Source organism: Typha latifolia, chromosome 3 (assembly GCF_019914945.1).
Source record: "Typha latifolia isolate L0001 chromosome 3, TyphaL0001v2, whole genome shotgun sequence".
In the NCBI taxonomy this organism is placed as follows: Eukaryota; Viridiplantae; Streptophyta; class Magnoliopsida; order Poales; family Typhaceae; genus Typha; species Typha latifolia.
The window spans coordinates 3,270,893-3,294,738 of NC_133088.1; the positions used below are offsets into that span (position 1 = coordinate 3,270,893).

The window sequence follows — 23,846 nt, forward strand, 5'->3', positions numbered from 1 at the left end:
GCTATTTAATCCGTAATGGCATTAACAACAAAGAGCTAAGAAGCACAGAAACCGAGACATAAATTTTACGATAATATTAAAATAAAATACATGACAAATCTAATAAATAAAAGTATTATATATATGTAACTATATGTTTGAAAAAAATATTTTTCTAATTTATAATAGAAATATACGACATGTTTAAACTACAAATGAGAGAAAAATAAAGTATGCACGATACCGCATCAAGTCAAAGTGATAGTATTAATATGTGACAATATAATGTAATATTTTTTCTACTGCTTTTATTTTGAGAGTATCTAAAAATATATGTATTTAAAATATTAGATAATCTCTAGATGCGTTCGATATGCATCGAACAAGTGTCCGACAAATATCTCAATCAAACAAGTATTTGACATAGACATTTCATACTGTTTAAAGAGCTACAATTTTTCTAAAATATTCCATAAAACTATGCTGATATGTATGTTTGGTATCTAATTAGCATGGGCAAAACCATAATTGGCATAATAATCTACTACCATATGAGGTGTTAGTAAATATTTTTGTGAAATGATGCCTAAATTTTTTATAAAAAACACTATATATTTTACCTTATTATCATTAAGACTCATGTATTTTATTTTTGTATCTCAAAAAATATTCAGAATTAACTTTTAAATATAAAACATTATGTTACTTTAAAAAAATAAAAATATATTAAAAAAAACCCTTCTATTTGACCTTTTAAAGACCTGTTCCCCCTTGTACCTTTATCTTAAACTTCAAAGAAAAAGTACTCAAAGGTCTTAAGATCTATATGGTAATTATTTGATAAAAATGAAAATAAATAAAGTATAGAGATAGAATCATAAATAATCATATGAGAGAAGTGAGAGTGTGAATAGTAAAAATAATAAAGACAAAAAAGTTAGGTGTCTCTAATAAATTTGCTAAATACCTAAAATATCCTCTAAACTCTAAAGTGAGGAGCCACCACTATTAATTGCTATGTTGGTCATTGGGCCAGCTCTTTATTTAGGTTGTGGGTCCCCACACCAATAGAATCAACAACACCCACCCACCTCAAAAAAGATACTCTTTTTTTTTTTTTCTTTTTCTTTTTTCCAAACCTCTCTCTATTCTCTCCCTTGAGGGCGAATTCTATTCACTCCATTCCACTTGGAGGCATTCCAGAGCGGTGTCAACGCGCATCAAGCTCTCATTTTGGTTGTTGGTATGCGTCATTCTCAATTAGCAATTGCACTTAAAAAAAGAAAGCTTTTATCTCTTCCCCTTCTTTAATTAGTCCCAATCAAGTTCTTTTAGTCTTCTTGAATCTCGCCAAAAGCAGTTAGTTATCAACAATTAAGAGAAATATCTAATTTTTATGTATTGAGATAGAGAGATGTAACCTAGTTTGACTAGGAAACGTGATTTGTTTATGGGTTCATAGTCGAAACTATGGATGCTATCTAAATTTGCTAATTACTTTAAAAGCTAAGTTACGGTTAGAAGAAAAAAAAGAAAGATAAATGATTATCTTTTTCTTTTCTAATTATTCCAATCTTGTTATTGTAAAAGTGGTGAAAAGCTTTCTTGGTATGCGGTGACCATATTGACACTGGCCTAAATAATTGGTGAGCACTGGTGGTCTCTCCCTCTCAATGAGTACCAGTGACCACTAATCTCAGAGGGACACAAAGGACATGGTGTCCCCATTCTGACACAAAATGGATTTTGCACTGTGGGTTTCAGTTACATTACCATATAAAGAGTTAGGGGCAGTTATATTTTGCCTTGTTTGGCCATTTACTTCCCTTTGCAAAGTAATCAAGCTTTAACTATTCTAATCCCAATTGGGCCACTTAAATTTTTATGCACATTGGTGTGGAGTTGGATTTTGGTGATTGATTAGAGGAACAAAGAGAAAGGAGAGAGAGGATGGGGGTGGTGGATAAGCCATGCCATTAAGAGCCATTAGGAAATTTTTACTGACTTGAGAGGCATGAAGGCCTCTTCCCATTGGTTCTCACTCTCTCCAGCTCAGTAGTACTCACCTCACGCATCTCTCGCGTCTCTGGAGTTCTCTCTCTTGTCTCCTCTTCCTCTTGCTGGTCTTTCTGTCCCTTCTCTGCAGATGGGTCAGGGGAGAGCCAGCGGCTACTCCGGCTGAAATGTGCGTCTTCTCTCTCTTCTCTTCTCTTCTCTTCTCTTCTCTTCTCTTCTCTTCTCTTCTCTTCTCTTCTTTTACGCTTGCTTCTCTTGTGAAGCCTCTTTAAGTGAAGGTTTAGTAAGTGTTTTCCTCTGGAAAGTTCTCTTTTTGGTCGTTTTCTTGTTGTTTCTGGATAAAAAGAAGGCCGAAACTTGATGTGGGTCTGTTCAATTTTGATGTATAGATGTCTTAATCTCTACTTGGCAGGCTTCAAATCGTTCTAAAGGAAGGAATAGTGTTGTTTCATAGAGTAAAGGTGCCTGCTTTCGTTTCTGTTACTTGATTTTCAATGCTTCGGTTCTCTGTGTGGAGATTTCCTATCTTTCGTTTTGATCTCTCCTCTTTCGGTTTTTGGTTTACGACTTTCAAATATTTTAAGAGATTCTCTTACGATTTGAAGAGTTTTGCTGCAGTTTGAGACGGATTGGAAGCATTGAAGCAATTGGGGTTTTGACATTATTGAGGTCAGTTTTGCCAAGGATGCAGAAAACAATGAGCTTCAAAAGCCATGGAGGAATAGGTCATGTTTCTACTGTTAGCCAAACCTCTTGTGGAGCTCCAATGCCTTGGTGGATTGGATCTCAACCTCTCTGTGTGGAAAATTTTGGCCAATTGAAGTCATTACCGGGAGCCAACACAAATGGAGAAGGCCAGTTTCCAGCTGCTTCTAGCCAAATGCATCATGTCGTAAACAGACAAACGGTGCCAGGGATGGCAATACAAGAGAAAGGAACTACTGGTACTGTTAAGTTCTCTATACTTCCAGGTAATATTTCCTTCACTTCTGGGTTAGTCACAATCTTATGCATCTCAGACAATTATCAAGAGTTCTTTTGATGCTTGTTCTCTACCTTCCACACCCATGTAGGTGAGTAATAATTAATAGGGGACCAGCAATTTTATTTTGTGGTCCTTGAAATGAAACGTGAATAGGACAGCTTTACAGCTTTTTGTTGTATCTGCAAAAAAAATTTGCGATACTTAGAAGGCGCAGAACTTATTCATAGAAGAAGATTAAACGAAAAGAAAAGAAGGAACGAATAGCCAGAATATGTAATAGTAGATGATTCTTTTCGGTGTTGTATCTAGCCAATATATTGCTAAGGTTAGTGCATGCAAGGAGATTATTTTCCATGAAAAATTGATTCAACCTTGATACTTCCTATTGTTCAAAATAGATATTTCTGTTTCTTAAATAAGAAAGGAAGAAGAAGAAGAAGAAGAAGAAGAAGAAGAAGAAACACTTCTTTTAATTTAGTTCTTGAGGTGTGTAGGGTAATTTGAAGAAAGAAGTGACTAGATTTTACAAAGATGTAGAAATGATTTCTGGAGGATCAACTACACAAAAATTTGCACTTGATTTTCTGTGTGCGGAGACGAGAGACAATACGGCATGTGGATAGATGTTAACCTGAACATGTTGAAGGATCTATAGCTGCTTGAATCAAGTGACTCTTCACATCTGCACAGATTTGAAAGTCAAATTTCAACAGGTTTAGTAAGATGTGCTAAAAAAGAGATTCAATGGTTGAACCTCATATAGATATAGTTGAGTATAGGTCTATTGGTTTGCAATCTTTTGGCCTGGATAAGGGTTTCAATTGAACAAGGGATTAGAGTAGAATAAGAAAATAGCAGAAAAAAAAAATGAAGACTAGATAAAATTCAGCAAGTGCCTATAAACCACAATTTCCCACTCTTATAGACTCATATTCAAGTCACCAAATGACCGTAAGATAGTTTTCTAGACCAGTAAGTACTCCTAGTATAATGACACTGCAAGCTTTGATTAAACATAATTCAACTCTAAATAGAATAATAGAGATTCAAGAAATGCATATATTCTATCTGGCCAACTGATAAGAAAATGATGAAATCTATTAATGTTTGTGAGACTGATTGATGCATAGCACATCCTTAAGCTCTCAGATGTTCTATAGCCTTTCTGGAGACTGGTCAATGAAAAATTTCTATTCATATCTGACCCAGTCAGCCATTGTCATTGTCATTGTGAAATTTATTCACAGCAACGAGATCTAACCTCTGTTAGACAATTAGTGTAGCCAAATACTATTCACGATCAAGATCTCCCAATATCTGCTATTTTATTCTTGTAGCTCTCATTGGTTGCCACTTACGTGCTTGTTGATATTCAACCCCAGTGCCTTACCCCAATTAAAATATTATTTCGAAAAGTACATTAAGTGCCCTATCAGTGATACTGTGTGCTGATACTTCTTCTGCAATTGCATTTTGTGCTTCATGGTTGCAAGGTTTCAAGTTCTTAAGTTCCTTTGGAAGCCTTCTTGCAACCTACATTTCAAATTGTAAATTATCATAAACAGCTTCAAAGGAAAACATCAACTGAACAATATGATCGTTTTTCCTAGTCCAAGTGAATTTATCAGTAGCAAATTACTTTTGGAGATTGCCACAGATAGAGAAACTCTGCTTGCCTGTTGTGATTGTTAACACATCAAAACTTTTTAACCTCTCTAACCAGTCTGTTGCGACAGAATATCTTGTTGATCTGCTAATAATTGTTTCTGTTGTTGAAGAACTTTGGATCCTGATTCCTCAAGCAGGCTTTCTTTGCCTTCACAAGCTGGATATTAAACGTCTATATGACTAACAGTTCTTTGAATTCTGAAGAAGAGAAACTGGAGTGCACTTGTGAATTTCCTAATGTGATAAAGCTTTAAGTCAGATGTGGCTAACAAAAGAAAATGTTGTGTAAAAGTGTAAATGGTTCCGAGAAATGAGCAATGTTAGAATATTAAATTATAAAAACTATCATTCTTTAATATTTTAAGCTTTTCGAGTAGTTAGTGAATTAATATGGTATCATAGTAGAGTAAATGAGTTTGCACGGGCCCTCAACATAAATTAATTACTACATATAATGATGCTAAATTATCCTCTTATTATATGTGTGTCTGCTGTAGTGTTTTCATTATGGATAAAGTTCATTCTTGTCATACATGGCTCTCTGAAGTTCAATGTTAGAAGAATGTTTGGTCTACTTCTATGCTTACTAACTAAAAAATTCTTAGTCCAGGCCAAGGATGGAAAAATCAGGAAACTTCTAACATCATCTCTGCTCAATCATCATTATCTGAACACAGAAGTTGTTTTGATCTGGGACTTGGTCAATCTGTGGTAGGATTTCCATTTTACTTCATAGTCTTTAATCAGATACAGGAATGCTAGAAACTGTAACCAATATAAATTGTCATGATTACTTTATGTTTGACTGATTCGATTGTTTTGTACAGGTCAGTTCTGATAATTCTTATGTGGATCAGTGTTCTGGTCTATATGGAAATTATGGAGCTAATGGAATGGTTCGTTTTTTACTTCCATTTTATATTGTATTTTTGATAGTATCCTTTTCAAAATATCTGTGAAATAATACAATGGAATGCACTTCAAGAATAATGGCATGCAGTTGATTCTACATTTGTGAATGCTATCTTTATGTTCCGCTATTCATGGTTAAATTAAAGAATGTTTCTTAGAGCTAAGTAAACTGCATATACCAGGTGAAAATAAGAAAGTAGTACCTGGAGGCTAAAAATAAATTTTGCATTTACTTCTTTACATGATCAGTGAAGATTTCAGAATCTCAAATAGTTCACCTGCATGGCGATGAGTTATTTTATCTTTGACTAGTATTCAGTGTCCATGCGTTTTGATGGACTTCCCCTTTCTTTTCCAATGAAGAATGCTCGTTTGCTCCTACCACTGAATATGACAGCAGATGGACCCATTTACGTGAATGCCAAACAGTTTCATGGTATCCTTCGACGGCGTCAGGCCCGTGCAAAGGCAGAGATGGAGAATAGGCTGATCAAAGTTAGGAAGGTCTGTCTCCACCTTTTTATCTTTTCCTTTATTACTAGTGAGCAAGTGAATATCTCTCCCAACAATCTTTTTTCATAAATGTACTAGTGATCAGCATATTCTTGATCCAAGTTCCCATTGCTGCAGCCATATCTGCATGAGTCACGCCATCGTCATGCAATGCGCCGGGCAAGGGGTTGTGGCGGTCGCTTCCTCAACACCAAAAAGGAAGGAAATGAACAAGGTCAGACCGACGATCACAAGGTGAACGACAGGGAGCCTCCTGCTCGTCCAGCCACATCTCCAAGTTCTGAACTCCTGCAATCACATAGCGGCATTCTGAACTCAGGATGTGCTGGTTCAAGCTTGTCAGGATGTGAGGTGACAAGCCTGTACGCTCGGGAAGATGCTGGTCACTTCCAGGTCATCGAGCATCTCCATCCATCTTTTTATCACTCCATGCCTACTATGATAGATGGAGAGCATCGCACCAGTCTCCCAAACAAGTGGGTCGCCGCAGCTGATGGTTGCTGTGACCTCCTCAAGGTCTGATGAGAGAGGTACTGGGGAGGGGAGAGGTTTTCAGTTGTAGTTTCTACTGCTGCAAGCTGGTAGCAGCAGTACTACAACCTATTAAGATCCCCCCTCCAAGCTTTGATGCGACCAGATGGAAGACTTGGCCTGTGGCTATTACCATCTGGTTGTTTTCTGAAGGCAATTCATTCTTGGCTTTACTGCATTGGGGACTTCCACCTCCGTCATACTTCTCCTAGAACTGCAATCGTTCCCAGGGGTGGTGTGATGTTGTTGAGTCCTCTCTGCTCTGTAAAAAGAACATTGTTTGGGCTGCTCGCTCCCTGTCTTCAGCTGGTTCTTTAGCAGAATAAGAGCCATATTACTATGGACTATATGAAAAATTGTGGGACAATTTGGAGCTTGTTTTGTTTGCGCTTTGGTTGGATAAAAACCCAACATTAAGATTTGATCTGTGGTATTGATGCTTGGCAATATTCATCTGGTAATGATTCTTGTCCTAAGGTCTCTTTTTATTCTGACTGTTGTACTTGGCTCTCCTGGCGGTGGTAAGATTCAACTCTGCAAGAGCTGTGACTTTCGCATGAGATAAAGATAAATTAGTAGCAATATTTTCTTCAATAGTGTTGCATCAGGGATAATTGTTTTGTTCCCTCATCCAGAAGAGGCTTTTAAGCATGGTAAGGTTCAGTAGCTACTTCAGCTACTTGATTTAGTATCTGCAAGACGGTAAACTTTCACAATCTCACTTCGACAAAATTCAGACGGCCATAAGGGCGAAAATGATCAATGTCACCAATCACGAACAATCATTTTTCTACTAGTGCAGCAATAGTAACATATGCAAATTAAGTTTCAGTAGCGAATGCGAAAAGGTTTCGAAGATAAACTTAATTTTGTATAATGGTTAAAATTGTATTGGCCAATTCAAGCCTGAATGACATACTTCTTCCCAAGACTCTTGACAGTCCAGGGCATCGGAATGACAATGCCCAGTATGTGGACTCATCAGAGATTGGAGAAAGAAAGAAAGAAAGAAAGAAAGAAAGAACGAAAGAATCAAAGGTCACAAAAAAGGTTAGCTGATTATGCTGTGGCTGAGAGATCTGGAAGCTCTGGTAGCCTACTCTTCTATTGCAACATTATGAACCAACATTGTTGACGCCAAAATAAATCTTTTTCTTCTGAAAGGCATTGATAGCATAATCTACCCAAACTTGGCCTAACCGTGAATTGAGCCGGATACCGTATCCAAAACCAACTCCAAATCCAGGTTTGCCGAGCCTTAGTGCTGGATTGCCTGTCAATGAGATAAATAAACACATCAACATGAAAGAAGTAACAAATAGTTAATGATTACCGTCTAGATATAATATGTAAATCAGTTCCTTCTGTAATTAGTATGTAGTTTGGTCAATATAATTGACCAATTGTCCTAAATTCTTAACAGGAATCTTACTCGCAAAGTTGATCCTTTTGCAACTTGTTAAATTATTGGCATACTCACCTGAATTTCCCACTTCCAACAATATTATTCATTAAGTCTCATTTAGTTGGTGCATGAACTTCCTTTATTTGCAAATTAGATCTTCCTTATTTATAAACAACACTCAAACACCCCCATAAGTGTGATCAACATGCATAACTTTATGCATGCTTTTCTATCACAGATGAGAGTGTGATAAGATTATTACACCCCTTTCTTTGCAAATTAGATCTTTCTTATTTATAAACAACACTCAAACACCACCCATAAGTGTGATCAATATGCATAACTTTATGCATGCTTTTCTATCTCAGATGAGAGTGTGATAAGATTATTACACCCCTTTCTTTACTAAAATATGCATAAACCCTTTATTCATGTTTAAGGCTTATACACCAACTAAACACAGCTTAAATGAATTATTGATCAAGCTTGTGGTCCAAAATTGGTCCATACAATTGTAAGACTACGTTGGGAGGAAAAAGAAAGTCAATACCCCAATAAAGATGAAGAAAATCCTCATGTACCCCATGGCAGAAGAATACTAGCCATGGCAACAATAGATAAGATCATATGAATTCAGCGTATGTTACTTAATGCTATCATCCATATAGAGTGGATAATCTAGGTATATGTGAAAGTAAAGTATTTGATATTTTGTAGAGAACAAGAAGTTATAAAGTAGAAATTATTCAATTTTCTATGCAGCAACGAAATTGGATATAGCAAACACTACCAGGTACAAGCCGGCTAGAGTTTAAGTCTGTTCCGCAGTCCATGAAGATAGCACCTTGAAGCTCGTTCATCTTCACCAACAATAGAGTTGCATTAGTGTTATCACAAGTCACAAGAGGATGGCTTTTCTAGGAGATGGTTCGATGAGGTTAATCTTCTAGATCATAACACATGCATACCTTGTATAATCTATTTAAACAAGTCTAATTTCATACAGAAATTAGGCCTATAAGCATGCAAACTACAGTTAATCTCTTTGACAAAAAACAGTTCAAAATTAAAAATACATGAAATAAACTAGACAATGATCTAGTCAACTTTAGTTTGCTTAGAAAAATCTTGGTTAAATTAGACAATGATATATAAAAAGTCAGTTACATGTTGATGATCATTTAATAAGGCAAATATTCACCAGAATGGTGCATTAGCTGATGACATATGTTATATTCTTAGCGAGGGAAACAAGGAACTTGGCTTTCATGTGTTTACCTAGAAAACTAGCATAAACTGCTGCTATTAGCAAGTTGTTGACTTCAGCATTCCACATTGTTCCCTTAAATCTGTTATGGATGGGCAATTGAATTTCTACCAAAATCCAAGAGAACGACTAAGAAGTTGCCTCAAAGATATGATGCTATGAAAACAGGATCAATTCAACAAAATCTCATAGAAATTTTCAGAATACGTTGAGACTCCAATAACTTTCTTAGATTACTGATAGGGTGAGGTTGAGACATCAAGAGCTAACACACATATCTCCAGTTTCAAGTGAAAAAAATTGTGGTTGCAGTTCACCCAAAGGATCCAAAGTCAAACCTGCAAGAATAAGGCTCGCTTCTTTTTGAATTACATAATTGTTTGTTATTTTATAATTCCACAACATGTACCTCTTGAATGAGCCAAGAAACCAGTGTAACCTAACCTAAGAGTAAGAGTTGGCTTCACATTGTTCCATGGGAAGGGAGATAAAAATCATCTTATTCTTCGACAACACAACACAAAAGCTGGATCTGAAGTACTTTTAGTGGGATAGATCTCTCGGTTGCTACCATATTTTTTATATTTGGATTGTCCTGACTCCAATTCTATAATTTTTCCCATTATCATCATGAAGCTTTATATCAAGGAAATGGTTAGTTAATGCTGCACAATATGATATCTCTCTTTAACATCAGCTGCTTAGACTTTACCTAGTAACTCAAACTATAGAAGACCTTTCTTTTAGAGTTGATTACTTGATTGTGTAGTGTAGGGAACTCTGTTTATTATGATATATCATGAATTATGCTTAATTCTCTTCTTTGTTAATCAGAATTTGAGAGCTTTTCATGTTTGTAATATCTTGTTTGAATATCAGCTTACTTGAGAAGAAAGGGTATCACAGAGATATATATACGCCACATGAAATTAAAGAAATTATCTACAAGGGTTCTAGCAATTTTGACTTGCAAAACTGTATAAATTCATGTCCAGCACTCTCAAACCAAGGCATGGCATACCAGAGGAACCGTCAATTCACTGTTAGCCACTAGACACGACCTTCCTGAACCAGCAGCACCGTCACCATAACCTCGGACACTACCAAATCCGCCAATTGTGAATGCTTGATGTGGTGCCATGTCTCCTACAATGGAACCACCTGTCAGACTGTCAGACAGGAAAGGTGAGTACTGCCAGAAATGAAAGATTCATGTGAAAGAAAAACAAGTGAAAGCTCCAAGACTCATATCACCTAGTGGTTAAGAAGGTTGGCCCAAGTTTAATTCCTTTTGAAGCTGTGAACTTAAATCTGTTGAAAACCAGCCACTTTGGTAGAAGAGGTAATCCTTGTTCCATTTGAAAGTTTAACTGCCATGGAGTTTTATTAGGTACTTGTTATTGTATGAAAAAAAAGAAATTGCATTGTCATAACGCTTGGCTTACTCTTGAAAAACTGTCATCATTTACAACAGCATATTCTGACTCTTGCTTCAACACAACCATGTTATCATTTTGATTCCCACTGCATGAAACGAGAATGTTAAGCCTCGTTAACATATGGAACATAAGAAAAGATACCTATTCATACCTGCTAGTTATGGGAAAGCCATCAGAATCCCTAATTATAGAACGGCCTTCATTATTGATAGGACGGATGTGCTGAAAAAGAAATCACAAACATCTGGATTAACTTTCAAATATTGACCATGATATTATTGACCAAGAAGAGTAATACCCACTTCAAACTTAATGCTAGTTGTGCTGAGCCAATTGGAAGTTGATGGCTCGTCAAGATCCAAACCTAATGAGAACCGGCATAAATTGATACCCCTACTAACTGAGCAATTGAAGCCATCAGTCGGCTCTCCATACACTGAAATCTCAGGTGAGATTGAGTGCTGGTTGTTCAAAGAAAAAACCAATAAGAAGAAATGAAGTACGATAATGGATGATGAATAGTGATTAACTATTGCAAATTTGCAAGTTAAACCATAATATAAAGCTTTAGGTGGTCTTCCAATACGTGAACAAATAAAATTAGAAACAGCAACATCAATTTTATTCTGTTGTTATATTCTGAAATTGTAGCACAAAACATTCTGTGTGACATAATGACAAACCTGAAAGACGAACGATTGCTGAGAGTACCACTCAGGCCTCGGGCGCCTAAATGCGATTAGAATATTGGAGTCATCGAGTCCTTTGTCCCACAATATATCCAATTTCTCGTTTCTTCCAAAGAGATTGGGATGTTTAACGGAGAGACTAACATTGGCAACCACAAAACCAACAACAAGAACATCACCACCGCATTAAAGAACCATACTTTCTAGGTAAAACCTAATCCAATTTCAAAATAAACAAAAGTACCTTCCAATTATCTGAGAGTAGAGATTACCATAGCTCCTGGACAGCAAAAAAGGATCAAGTGTTGATTCCTTGGTTATCTAAGGATCTAAGCAGATGGGTTTTGGACAAGAATAAAATAAATTAAAAAAAACAACGAAGGAAATGGACAAAAGAAGCACCCTTGAGAGAACGAGATAGCTTCGCACAACTTATGCGAGAGGTCCACATTGAAATCAATTTTTGCTGGTAATTTTCCCAAAATAAACAACACCCATCAGTACCCAACTCGCTAAGAATCCAAAAACGAGAAGATGCCAAGATAAACCTGCGCAAGAACCGACCTTTACCGGCATGAATGCTCTTTTGAGCTCCCATCCAAGACCAGTACCCTCATTCGAACAGTACGCGCATGAGGTGTTCGAGATTGGGTCGCAATAACGAGGGTTGAAGTGTCCTGATGAGATCTTTATGCGTGTGGTTTGGTCCTTACAAGTTGGTACTCGGTATAGGTTAAGCTATTCGATTCGATGCCTTGCGTAGACGAGGAGGGCGAGGAGAACGTGAGATTGCTTCTCTCATGAGGCGGTCGTTTGCACCGAGACCAAGTATTCTTCGTAAGATAACAAAGGATGAAGCCGAAGAACGCTGCGTTACTAGCAAGAGTTTCATTTTCCTAATGTGTACGGCCACTTCGACTTACTTCTTAATTTTATTTAACTAACTCAAACTAGTCTAAAAGATTTAGATGTCGGTTTATAAACTAAACTAAAAAGTATAATTATTATCGATGTAATAAAAACGTATTATTTAAAAAAAAACGATGATATATAGAAAAAGTAGATGCAAATGTCTATTTACTTTGAAATATATTAGTTCAATAATAAATATTATTACACTAAACCAATTAGTTCAAGTCTAGATTTAAAAAATGAAATGTTTTGCTATATATATATATATTTTTTCGAAGGTCTGTCCTTATTTTACGGGCATGTAAGAACAATAGTGACATTATATTACTTAAAAGCCCCGTAAACGATCTTAGAAGCCTTCTTTTCACAACTCATTTGTGGGCCCACAAGTGATTTTTATTTTTTATTTTAATAAGACCGCAAGTGACTTTATTAACTAAAGCAATAACAAGGCTGCAAACAATAATCCAAAAAAAAAAAAATTAACTCGTTCCAGTGCTACCCAAATTCTTTAATACTCTATATATCATTAGAAAAAAAAGAATACCTTTACCAATAGCATTTTTGAAAAAAATCTTGCATGCATGCTTGAATTTTTTTTTTTCCCATAAAAAGTATTGAGGGCTTGCCCATCTGCAGAAGAATTTTTTGAAAGAAACATTTCAAAATGAAATTATTATTAAATCTGATATTAAAAAAATAATTTATTAAACGAGTGATATGGGTTAGTTGGACCGGTGTTGGACCCTTGTGCAACGGACTGAGGCCTTACCCATGTTGTTAAATAGTTGGGCTTTATACAGTATGTGTCCATGTGTCTGAGATCCGACAAGCATCCCATTCCAAACAAATAATCATGTAATCATCCAATGTTCCTCCACCTAGATTCCGGACAGGTCAATCTCATGCAAGCTTGCAGGGTAAATCTTTGTCAAATCTAAAGAGTTCACGGACTGAAGAGTACCAAATCCACCACCAATTACCAAACAAAAACACAACTCAACTCAACGGTTATAATGTCTCGTCCTAACGGCTCCTTCCAGGAATGATCCAAATCTCTGCAACAAAAAAAATAAATAACATCCGATCTCATGCTTAGTGTTGTACCGAAAGATTCTTCTTTAATTGGAATGGGGCCCAACTCAGAAGGCCCAGTGTTATCTTTGTTGCTTTGTATGATCTACTAGATTTAATGCTATAAAAAAGTTGGGGCAGTTTATTGTCGTAATGGATGATTGCCTTAACACAAAAACAAAAAGTTAGTGCATGATTCAGACGTTTTGGTGTAGAAATATTAAAGCATTAATATGATTTTCTCTTCTTCTTTTTTTCATTCATTCTTTCTCTCTTTCTTTCCACGCTAATTGTAGATTAGAAAAAAAAACCAACCGAACTGTCTTTTTAGTCGAAATATATCATAATATTTTTGTAAAAATCTACTAATAAAACTCAACTACTAAATTATAGTATTCTTAAATATATATATATATATTTTTTTTTTTTTGCCTTTTGAGAAGAGAGCATAGTTTTAAATGCGAAACGCTACTTAGTGCACTGCCTTTCTCTTGTGAGAAAGGTAGTCAAAAATTTATGGAGGAGAACATCAATAAATGAGCATGCCTACTATGTAGGCAAGTAGCTTTAATGGCAGTACGGATCTGTATCCAGTTCCATTCTAGGGTCCATTAGAAGCTCATCCAACAACTCTAATAATCACTTAAAAGGCTTGTTGGATTTGGGTTTCGGATTGTTCTTTGGAGATCCGAGAACCAGATGGAGTGATGGACCTAGGAAGATTTAGAGGGAGACATCATGGCAAAGGGGGCGGTACAGTTATTCCCCCACCATGTTTCAGAATTCTGAGTACTTCTCTACAGTACTATCCACTAATGGAGGAATGGTGGGTGCTCCATCTTATACTAATCAAACGGGTGGTATCGTAGGATCAAGATGGCATGTAGATCCAACAATCGGATTGCAAAGTTAACCATCAAATGATTCCTTTAATCCTGCAGTGGACTCATACCCTGGCCACTATCTTGAAAAATAATTGTCGTTGGAAAGAATCACTGCACAGTTATCGAGGAGAGATAGTAAAGTCTCTCCCCCCTCTCTCCTCTCTCTCTCTCTCTCTCTCTCTCTCTCTCTCGTACATTCTTTATGGTCTGCTGAGCTGTTGGCGCTTTCGCCCTCGGGCAGCTGCAAAGAGCGCAAGAAGACACCCAACAGCCATATACACAATCTAAGCAGCAATAGCACCCGAAAAGGAAAAGCTTTGAGATGCTCGCTTCCTTTCTCCTTTATTTCATTGCTTGGGTTCTTTTGGTAGTGCAGCCCGGTACTCCAGCGCCAGAGCCATCAAAGAGGGAGGATGAGATATTGAGACCTCGGTTCTTGACGGAGTGAAGCGGAAAGGCAAAAGGAGGGAGCTTTCTCAACTGGGTCTGCTTGATTTCTTGGGTGGATTGAGGAAGAGGGTCCAAGGTTGGATTTTGCTTGGTGGTTTTCCGTCCTTCCTGGATTATCTCAACTGGGTTGGCTTGGTTTCTGACGAGGAACGAAGGCATTGTTGGGTTTGGATGGTTTTTTGGTGGTGGCTGTTTTAGGGTTCCATTAGATGGGGGCCAGGAATTTATTGGTTCTTTCCTTACTGACTCTTTGGTTGTGTGGCCTCTGTCAAGAAGATGCAGTTGTTTACATTGTGACGATGAAACATGCTCCTACATTTCATTACTATAACGACTTGAAGAGGTTCGGAAGTAGTAGAGTAAGTAAAAGAGACTCCGCGACATCGTACACCCTCAACAAGCCTAGGTGCTTCTTACTCTTGTTCTTTTTGATACTTGTGTGCGTTCCCAAATTTTGCAATTCCTCTAATTTCTTTGGGTGCTATGGTCTATCTTTAGTTTCTTAGATGATTTCTTTTGTTGTCTCGAGTCTATTGACTTGTCGACATCTTTCCCTTTATCGACGAATAATAGTTTTGTTCGAAGTTCAACAATCATTACTTCTTTAAAACTTTATATCGAGGAGTGCTCCTGTTCAGTTTTTTTTACAGTTTTAGGCGTTCTACACATGTTCCACGGAACCATCAGCTTCGCCTACTTATAGTATTCTACGCAATGCAGGAATAATTCAGCAACATACACGAATTACAAATCATATCTTGTTCGCATCCAGAATTCACTCTTGAGGAGGACATTAAAAGGGGAGAACTATCTAAAGCTCTATAGCTATCATTATCTTATTAATGGATTTGCTGTTCTTATCACTCCTCAGCAGGTATTCAATATATATTCTTTGCCATTTCTTTTGCAATCTTCACTTGCTTTTTTTGGATGCATTGATTGGGTTTGAGTAGCTTCCTAGATACCGAACTGTTTCATCAAACTAAGCAGTGGCTTAACAAGCATGAACGACGCCCTGAGAATGGAAGAGTTGTTTTATCTCATGGTTCAGATGATTACAGTTATTTTATTTAATCATAAACATTATTGTGCAATATAGTTTCATTTCGTATAACTCCATTCTATCAAAGAAAAATGGAAGAACAAAGTTTTAAAGAATGAAGAATATGAACAAAGAAAGAAAGGTTGAAGAGAGGACTTAAGAAAGAAAGGTTGATATCTTCAAGGGAATCAACTTTCTAAGGTTAAACAAACCAAATAGATGGCAATGGAGCATAAGTTCCGTCATAAATTGATACAATATTCAACTCAAGCAGAGCCTTTATCTGGTGATAATTGTAAGATGATTACTATAAATTTAATGTTTTGAATTTCCGAAGCATTTATTGATCATTGACTGGTTTTTCTGCTTCATACTGAGCTAGACATAACAATAATCACTATATTTCTGATTGGTGTTCCTGGTGATTTCAAAAGGCAGATAAACTCTCTAAGAGGAGAGAAGTAGCAAATGTGGCTTTGGACTTTTCAGTTAGAACTGCAACCACACATACCCCAGAATTCCTTGGTTTGCCACAAGGAGCATGGGTACAAGAAGGAGGACCTGAACTTGCTGGACAAGGCATAGTCATTGGTTTTATTGACACAGGAATTGATCCAAATCATCCCAGTTTTGCAGATGATCTTTCTACAAACAGTTATCCTATTCCTGCCCATTTTTCTGGTGTTTGTGAAGTTACAAGGGATTTTCCATCTGGTTCCTGTAATAGAAAGCTTGTGGGAGCTCGTCATTTTGCAGCTTCTGCCATAACAAGGGGAATCTTCAATGCTTCTAAGGATCATGCTTCACCATTTGATGGTGATGGACATGGAACGTAAGTTCTGTCATCTAACAGTACTGTAGCTATATATAATCGCAGATACTATGTTACTCAATATTTCTTACCGAGTTTAGAATTTTCTTGGTGAATTTAATTTTTCAATGCCATTGTTGGTGCATCCTTTTATGATTTTATCATCTTTGCTTAGGTGAAAGCAGCATGTTTACTTTCAGATGTACTTAATTCAATCAACAGAAGAAGTTGTTAGAAATTTAGAATCAAATAGTTTATTTCAGTCTGTCTTCTTGAAATCCTTGGTAGTGATTAAACACTGTATCGATTCTGCTTTAGATTCCGATTTGCTAAGTTTGTAATTTGTTTACTTGAAGTGTGTTCATCGCTGTTTCTCTCTAATGCAATACAATTCACATACAGGCACACAGCATCCATTGCAGCTGGTAATCATGGAATTCCTGTTATTGTGGCTGGGCATCACTTTGGGAATGCAAGTGGAATGGCCCCTCACGCACAGTAATTAACAAATTTTCCTCTAGTAGTTGATAAATCACTGATGATATTTTTCTCAGATATTTCTTTGCACTGAATTTTCAGCATTGCTGTTTATAAAGCTCTGTACAAAAGCTTTGGAGGCTTTGCTGCTGATGTTGTTGCAGCAATAGACCAGGTAAATGGTGCTGATACATCAGTTACTTGATCTTTGGCTATTAAATTTCAATTGCTGCCATGAATCCATTTGTTTGTCTGTTTTTGATTTATTATATTTTTCTACAACTTAACATGATCATTATTGCAAGCAAACAACATAATTTCGCAGCTAATTAAGGAACATAATTCAAGTTGAGAATGTTCACATCAAGAACCCCTGGAGAGTAGGTTTCTGACACCTACTTAAAACTGCTAGGCAAGAGTCTTGTCTGATGAAACAAGAAAACCAGCAACTGAGGATATTTTGCTATAGTTATTAGACATAAGAAATGCATACAATGATTTCTGTTACATAAAGTAAGGCATCAGTTGTCTCAAACTTTCTAGTTCAACATGTTTTTCAATTGCTGAGGTATAAAGACTTCGGAAAAAGATTTTGACAAGGTAAAATAGTATAAATGAAGACTTCTTCATGATGTAAAGTAACACAAGTACTTCCTTTTTGCCTTTTTGCTCATGCTTTTCTTGATTAATCTTTCTTTCCTATGAGTTTCATTTTCTGGGTATAGGAGCTTCCATTTGACAATTCATGATGTAAAGTAACACAAGTACATTTTCTGGGTATAGGAGCTTCCATGGTTGATTTATTCAAATTCATGCGGCTAAGTAGCCGGCTATTGCTTCTTTGTTTGAGATATTAAATTTCTTTTGGCATCTCAGCTTTTCTTTAACACAACTTCCAATCTAGGTACATTTTAGTTCATTAGTAGAAAATTCTGTTTGTGCATTTCTTTGACAATCCTGTCAACTTTTTCTTTGCATTTGAGGTATAAGCTACAAACTGAAGGAAAATAATTATCATGAGATATTCAAGCTTTTTTATGCTAAATGTGCTGATTTATTAATTGATTGATTGCACAATACTTTCTAATTTTTCTATGCTGCTGATTAATTTTAGAGCTTAGTAATATATCACTCTGTCTACATTTAAATCACTTGCAGGCAGCTGAAGATGGCGTTGACATTATAAGTTTATCCATCACGCCAAACAGACGTCCTCCTGGACTAGCGACATTCTTCAATCCTATAGACATGTCATTGCTTTCGGCAATAAAAGCTGGAATATTTGTTGTGCAAGCAGCAGGCAATACTGGTCCTTCACCCAAAAGCATGTCTTCCTTCAGTCCTTGGATCTTTACTGTAGGTGCTTCTGCACATGACAGGATCTACCATAATAATATGGTGCTTGGCAACAATTTAACAATTTCAGGAGTTGGACTTGCTCGTGAGTTTCCAAGTTGTACTTTGAGTTGATATCTTGCTTTTTCTTCACCTCTTAGACAGATCTGTTCTTTTCCAAGTGTGTAGTTTACTTCTCAAAGCTTTTTCTGGAGTAAAAGTTCAATGCATGGTTCATCTTAATACTTGTGATGCTTCTTCTCTTCTGAAATTCTTGTGCAATGTGCAGAGTAGAGCCTGTTTCACTAAGATTCATCTAAACAGAGAATTTTGTTTGCAGCTGGTACAGATGGCGATTCGATGTACACCCTTATTGCTGCGACTCATGCTTTAAAAGGCGATATAACTAATGCAAATGATTTGTACTTGGGAGAATGCCAAGATTCAAGTCATCTGGATCAAGATCTGATTGAAGGAAACATATTGATTTGTAGCTATTCCATTCGATTTGTGCTTGGCCTGTCATCTGTAAAACAAGCTTTAGATACAGCAAAGAATGTCAGTGCAATAGGAGTTATATTCTACTTGGATCCATTTGTTGTTGGGTTCCAGCTCAACCCAACTCCCATGCATATGCCTGGGCTGATAATACCATCTCCTGATGACTCCAAGGTATGGTGTTTCAGGACTACAACTATAGTTATTTTGGATGCTCAGGGAAATGGTCATATCAAAGAAACATGGATGGATGTATTATTAGTGATCTTCCAAGTGTTCACATTATTTTACTTTTTTATGTCCAATGATCTTGGAAGAACTCACTTGTCAGGTAGAATTTTATGTTGGGATCGCTCTCGCATTGAATTTTATTGTTGTTGAATATGATTTCCTGAACCAAGAGAAGCTTTAATCAGATATTACTTGGGGATTAAGACTTTGAGGAAGAATTTTTTGACTTGCTTCTTGTCCCTGAATTTTTAGGTCTTACTCTAATCGTGCAATTATGTAGCCTAGTTGATTTTCATCACCTCATCTATTATGTGACTATTTAGCTTTATCACATACATTAAACATAAATTTACCCCTCTTGACCTTGGCACATAATAAATCTTCTTGCTTTACTCGTGTTCGTACTATCATACACATGCTGTCATGGTATTTGTGCAGTAGATTTACTCTTTTACCATTTTCTTATTTTGTGTGATTTACTTCAATACCCTTTGTTTCATTTTTATGAACTTAGTGGTGGCCAACTATTCCACTCAGTACATGTCAGTGAGATGAACAGTTGATACAGATTGATGCTTCATATTTTCCATGCAGATTTTTCTTAGCTACTACAATAGCTCCTTAGTTAGAGATGATACCTCGAACAGAGTTGTTGGATTTGGTGCTGTTGCAAAAATATTAGGAGGTCTAAAAGCCAACTACAGCAATTCTGCACCAAAAGTGGTGTATTATTCAGCTAGGGGACCAGATCCGGAGGACAATTCGTTATCTGATGCTGACATTATGAAACCTGATTTGATAGCCCCTGGTAATTTCATATGGGGAGCTTGGAGTTCACTGGGTCTGGACTCTTCTGAATTTGAAGGTAAATTTGCAGGTTAACCTAAGTTTGTTATGACCTTTTCTTCAGTATTCTTACACTATTTGGATTTAAGTTGTGTTCAAGATGTATACAGTTGCCTAGTTTCACATAATAATTACTCAAAGCAATTCTTCTATTCTCTAGCAAGTTTGTGTACTGTGTATACATGCCTGTGTAGAATACAAATATGAGGACATCTTTAATGTTCACAGGGAATAATTAGTTGATCCTAGGTAAACTGCATAACAGTTGAATCATGACTACCCTTATGGCAGAGATCCTGTTCCCCTCTCAGAGGCAGGACTTTGATTTTCCCTAGTAGCAAATTATTCTAACTAGGTCCTAACCTGTATCTCTTTCTCCTCAATCAATAGAAAGAGAGGATAACTCAATTGATTTCTCATGACCCGAAAGCAACTGAAGTCTCTACTAGAAAGATCTGAAATGAAGCATTTATATTTACAAAGATGTACCAAGTGATTACTGAATGGATAATTGTCTAACAATAGAACAAACACTTTTCTTTGATCTCTTTAGAACTAATTAACTTGACTTGCATCGAACTGCTACTTGATATGTAGTAAATGAAGAATGGCTTGAATCATCAATTGACATCGGATCATGTGATTTACCTGCTATTAGCAATATTTGTTCTAGAATAATAATGGCATCCATTTATTAAAATAAACAATGTGTGCATATTAAAATTGCAAGTTCACAAATTTGCATATGTTTTTTTACAAACAAACCTTGTCAATTATGCTGGGTCTACAGCATAATGCTGTAATACAAATAAAAAGCGTAAAACTGCATCCCAAATATCTCCTAACTGATACAATCGATTCCCAGTGTCATTTCCAAGGCTTTACCTCCCAACTAGATTTTACTAGGTTGGACTTAGCTAGTTCATTATGTAACTTATCTTCTGAGCCAACTCAAGATTTCCTTTGTTAGACAAATATAAAGTCCAAAATATGAAAGGGAAGAGTTATTGTTGATTAGGTAACTGTATTCACTGCAGAGAAGAAAGGTGACAGATTCAAACTGAAAAGCGACATTAAATTTGAATATTATCTTATATATCAGATGTATGTTGATTTTTCCTCCCATTTAGGAATTGTTTTTCTTCTGACTTGAGCTTTCTTACACTAACTACTCTTAGGTGAGAACTTCGCAATGATCTCTGGCACAAGTATGGCTGCCCCCCATATTGCTGGCCTCGCTGCTTTGATCAAGCAGAAGTTTCCAAGTTTTAGTCCTTCGGGTATAGCTTCTGCACTCTCCACAACTGCTACAGCCTGTGACAAGCAAGGTGGTCCAATCATGGCACAGCGGACATACCGTAACGCAGATTTAACACAGTCACCTGCTACACCATTTGACATGGGCAGTGGATTTGTTAATGCTACTGCTGCTTTGGACCCTGGACTGATATTTGATTGTGGTGAGCTCTACAAACAACAAATTTCTTTACTGTAAATGACTAGAATTAGATCGTAGTGATACAGTAGAAATTATCAAACTAAATTCAGGATGTATGTGTGATTAGGCAGCGTTGATCACACAAATGAGTTTCTAATTCTTCAAGCATTTGGCTTTGTTCTAGTTATTTCTCCTTCGAGAAATACGTAACCTTTATGAATGCCATCGGCAAGTTTCTCTTGTATACCTACAGAACTATTAAGAATTGAATTCTGGATATATTCTTTAACTATACTCATCTTCCCAAATTTAATCAGTTAAACCTCTTCGTTTATTCATATTTCTTATAAAATGATTTTATGTGCTCCTTTTGACAAATATGCAGGTTATGATGATTTCACCTCCTTTCTTTGTGCCATTAATGGATCTGCTCCTGTAGTGCTGAATTACACAGGCAATAGCTGTGGGATTTCCACCATGACTGGCGCCGACTTGAACTTACCCTCCATCACAGTAGCAACACTCAACCGATCGAGAACTATAATAAGAACGGTCACCAACATTGCCGATGACGAGACTTACAACATCAGCTGGAATGCTCCGTATGGTGTCTCAGTTTCAGTAGCACCGACTCAGTTTTTTATAGCAGGTGGCGAGAAACAAAACTTGACTTTTGTTTTGAATGCCACCCTAAATAGCTCCTCTGCTAGCTTTGGAAGAGTCGGGTTCTACGGGAGCCAAGGTCACAGGTTGATCATTCCATTGTCTGTCATCTCGAAGATCTTATACAATAGTACAACGCTATCATAAGCTGACACGACTGCGCTGATGATTTCCTTTTGCTTTGGCATCTATGTTAACCCGATTATTTTATTCATTTTGATGTACATCTTGAAGAATCTGGTTGTAATTAGAAGAGTGAGTAATAACTGTACAAATGTATCTTTATCCCCCCAGTTCCATGCTGTTTGAAAATCAAACTGCTTCAGGCACATGAACAAATACTTGTGGTACATGTATTACTAGAAAGAGGAAGATCCATGCAATGAACTAGCCTGTTGCTGATGTAGCTTCTTAGTTTGAAGCTATTTCCTTTCTACACTTGCCAGTAATCCTCTTCTGATGGATGAGAAATACTAATTTGCTTTCTTAGGTAACTAAATCTAAATGAATCTTACTATCTTGACTGATATGCTTGCAATTCTTTTCTAGTTTGAATATGTTTCTATACACACATTCTTCCACATTGATTGTTCTAGCTCCTATATTGCAGCTTGGGGGCACCTAGGGACTTTGATTTCACAGCCAATGATGTGTTGCCAGGTGCTCTGGCTGCAGCAAATTCCTGCAACTGGGGCTGTAGAGAATTTGCTCTTTTCTTCTGTTGGAGTATCCATGATTAAAAATGAGGCCAGAAATGCCTAAAACTCTTTTGAGAGTAATGGCAGCAAATTTCTTAGGCTTAAGCAAGCATTATTTTGTGGCACTGAAAAGTAGGTGAGAAGTGGACTCTTCTACAAGAGGTAAGAGCAATGTCAAGGGAGAGTGAGAGGAGCAAAGTGTTAAATGACCATCTCTGGAAGAATCTCACCTAATAAAGACATATATGCCTAATAATTGAAAGTAGAGGGTGGATCAACTTCCTACTTCCAAGTATAAACATAGGGTTAATTGCATTTTTAACCCCACTTTTTTGGAGTATTTTAGTAATTTTAAATATTATATTAATGATGTTTTTAGTTTTACATTAGTCATAAATAAATGGCTAAATGATACAAAATGGAGTAGGGGGTAAATTGATTTTATGCCTGTTTGCTGAGGTAAATTGTGTTTAACCCATAGACATATTACACTTGGAACAAAATAAACATTTAGACATTAGGAGATATTGGCAAGAAATCCTTGATAAAAAGTTCTGGTTAAATACACTTTATATATATTTTTTATTTGTGACATTTGATCTCTTTAATTATTTATTATCTCTTACCTCCGATGTTAATATAAATATTAAATAACTATCTTATCATCATTTTTTAAATATTTTTTTTATCTAAAATAAGGATTAAATGGTCTTGAAGTGCCTAAAACTAATCATATGACATATTTTTAATGAAAAAGACACATGGATAACTAATAAAATAGGGGAGTCTAAGTATATAATTCGTAAAAAGTATTATTTTGATATAATTTTGAAACTAATCACTAAATTACTAGTAGTTACTATGTAAGCGTCATATTAGTATAGTAAATCACTTTGAAATGGCGATTTATATAATAATACATCTTAGAAAAGAGTAGATTTTGATGAAATCATTTGAGTATTCTAAAGAAGTTATTCTAAATTTTTATATCATTAATAGCTAATAGGGAGATGCTTCATAATCAGCTTTTTTTGACAGTGATTTACTTAAATGAAATAATGAATGTATATTATGTTTATTTGC

At 36.3% G+C, this 23,846-nt stretch overlaps 3 protein-coding genes across 6 annotated transcripts; 2 read left to right on the top strand and 1 right to left on the bottom strand.

Moving 5' to 3' along the window:
- Positions 1-1,788: 1,788 nt before the first annotated feature.
- LOC140783515 (nuclear transcription factor Y subunit A-10-like) lies at positions 1,789-7,065 on the top strand. 3 transcript variants are annotated; one of them, XM_073130420.1, is made up of 7 exons: positions 1,987-2,164; positions 2,408-2,456; positions 2,614-2,966; positions 5,259-5,359; positions 5,476-5,544; positions 5,924-6,064; positions 6,191-7,065. In XM_073130420.1, exons 3-7 carry the CDS (start codon positions 2,681-2,683, stop codon positions 6,593-6,595), a joined length of 1,002 nt encoding a protein of 333 aa, XP_072986521.1. In that variant the 5' UTR covers positions 1,987-2,164; positions 2,408-2,456; positions 2,614-2,680; the 3' UTR covers positions 6,596-7,065. The 3 variants fall into 3 exon arrangements, with proteins under 3 accessions (XP_072986520.1, XP_072986521.1, XP_072986522.1); XM_073130421.1 differs by having other exon boundaries at positions 2,128-2,278; XM_073130419.1 differs by lacking the exon at positions 2,408-2,456 and having other exon boundaries at positions 1,789-2,164.
- A 388-nt stretch (positions 7,066-7,453) lies between these two features.
- LOC140783514 (outer envelope protein 39, chloroplastic) lies at positions 7,454-12,264 on the bottom strand. Of its 2 annotated transcripts, XM_073130417.1 has the most exons (11): positions 11,969-12,264; positions 11,807-11,870; positions 11,649-11,684; positions 11,399-11,543; positions 11,018-11,176; positions 10,867-10,937; positions 10,722-10,800; positions 10,531-10,646; positions 10,298-10,445; positions 8,800-8,869; positions 7,454-7,877 (listed from the first exon to the last, which is right to left on the bottom strand). In XM_073130417.1, the coding sequence occupies exons 1-11, from the start codon at positions 12,000-12,002 to the stop codon at positions 7,720-7,722; spliced, it is 1,080 nt and encodes a 359-aa protein (XP_072986518.1). In that variant the 5' UTR covers positions 12,003-12,264; the 3' UTR covers positions 7,454-7,719. The 2 variants fall into 2 exon arrangements, with proteins under 2 accessions (XP_072986518.1, XP_072986519.1); XM_073130418.1 differs by lacking the exon at positions 11,018-11,176 and having other exon boundaries at positions 11,969-12,131.
- Positions 12,265-14,389: 2,125 nt separating this feature from the next.
- LOC140783513 (subtilisin-like protease SBT2.3) lies at positions 14,390-22,510 on the top strand. Its single transcript, XM_073130415.1, has 10 exons — positions 14,390-15,130; positions 15,445-15,598; positions 16,201-16,598; positions 16,980-17,075; positions 17,157-17,229; positions 18,213-18,495; positions 18,730-19,061; positions 19,713-19,983; positions 21,143-21,424; positions 21,788-22,510. Exons 1-10 carry the CDS (start codon positions 14,934-14,936, stop codon positions 22,210-22,212), a joined length of 2,511 nt encoding a protein of 836 aa, XP_072986516.1. The 5' UTR covers positions 14,390-14,933; the 3' UTR covers positions 22,213-22,510.
- Positions 22,511-23,846: the final 1,336 nt, after the last annotated feature.

Coding starts and splice junctions, on each gene's coding strand:
- LOC140783515 (XM_073130419.1), top strand. CDS start 2,681: ATGCAGAAAACAATGAGCTTCAAAAGCCATGGAGGAATAGGTCATGTT. Junction 5,545..5,923: donor ATTATGGAGCTAATGGAATG/GTTCGTTTTTTA, acceptor TTTCCAATGAAG/AATGCTCGTTTGCTCCTACC. Junction 6,065..6,190: donor GGCTGATCAAAGTTAGGAAG/GTCTGTCTCCAC, acceptor CCATTGCTGCAG/CCATATCTGCATGAGTCACG.
- LOC140783514 (XM_073130417.1), bottom strand. CDS start 12,002: ATGGGAGCTCAAAAGAGCATTCATGCCGGTAAAG. Junction 11,544..11,648: donor TACTCTCAGATAATTGGAAG/GTACTTTTGTTT, acceptor TGCCAATGTTAG/TCTCTCCGTTAAACATCCCA. Junction 10,938..11,017: donor CAACTAGCATTAAGTTTGAA/GTGGGTATTACT, acceptor TTTCTTTTTCAG/CACATCCGTCCTATCAATAA.
- LOC140783513 (XM_073130415.1), top strand. CDS start 14,934: ATGGGGGCCAGGAATTTATTGGTTCTTTCCTTACTGACTCTTTGGTTG. Junction 15,599..16,200: donor TTCTTATCACTCCTCAGCAG/GTATTCAATATA, acceptor TGATTTCAAAAG/GCAGATAAACTCTCTAAGAG. Junction 16,599..16,979: donor GATGGTGATGGACATGGAAC/GTAAGTTCTGTC, acceptor ATTCACATACAG/GCACACAGCATCCATTGCAG.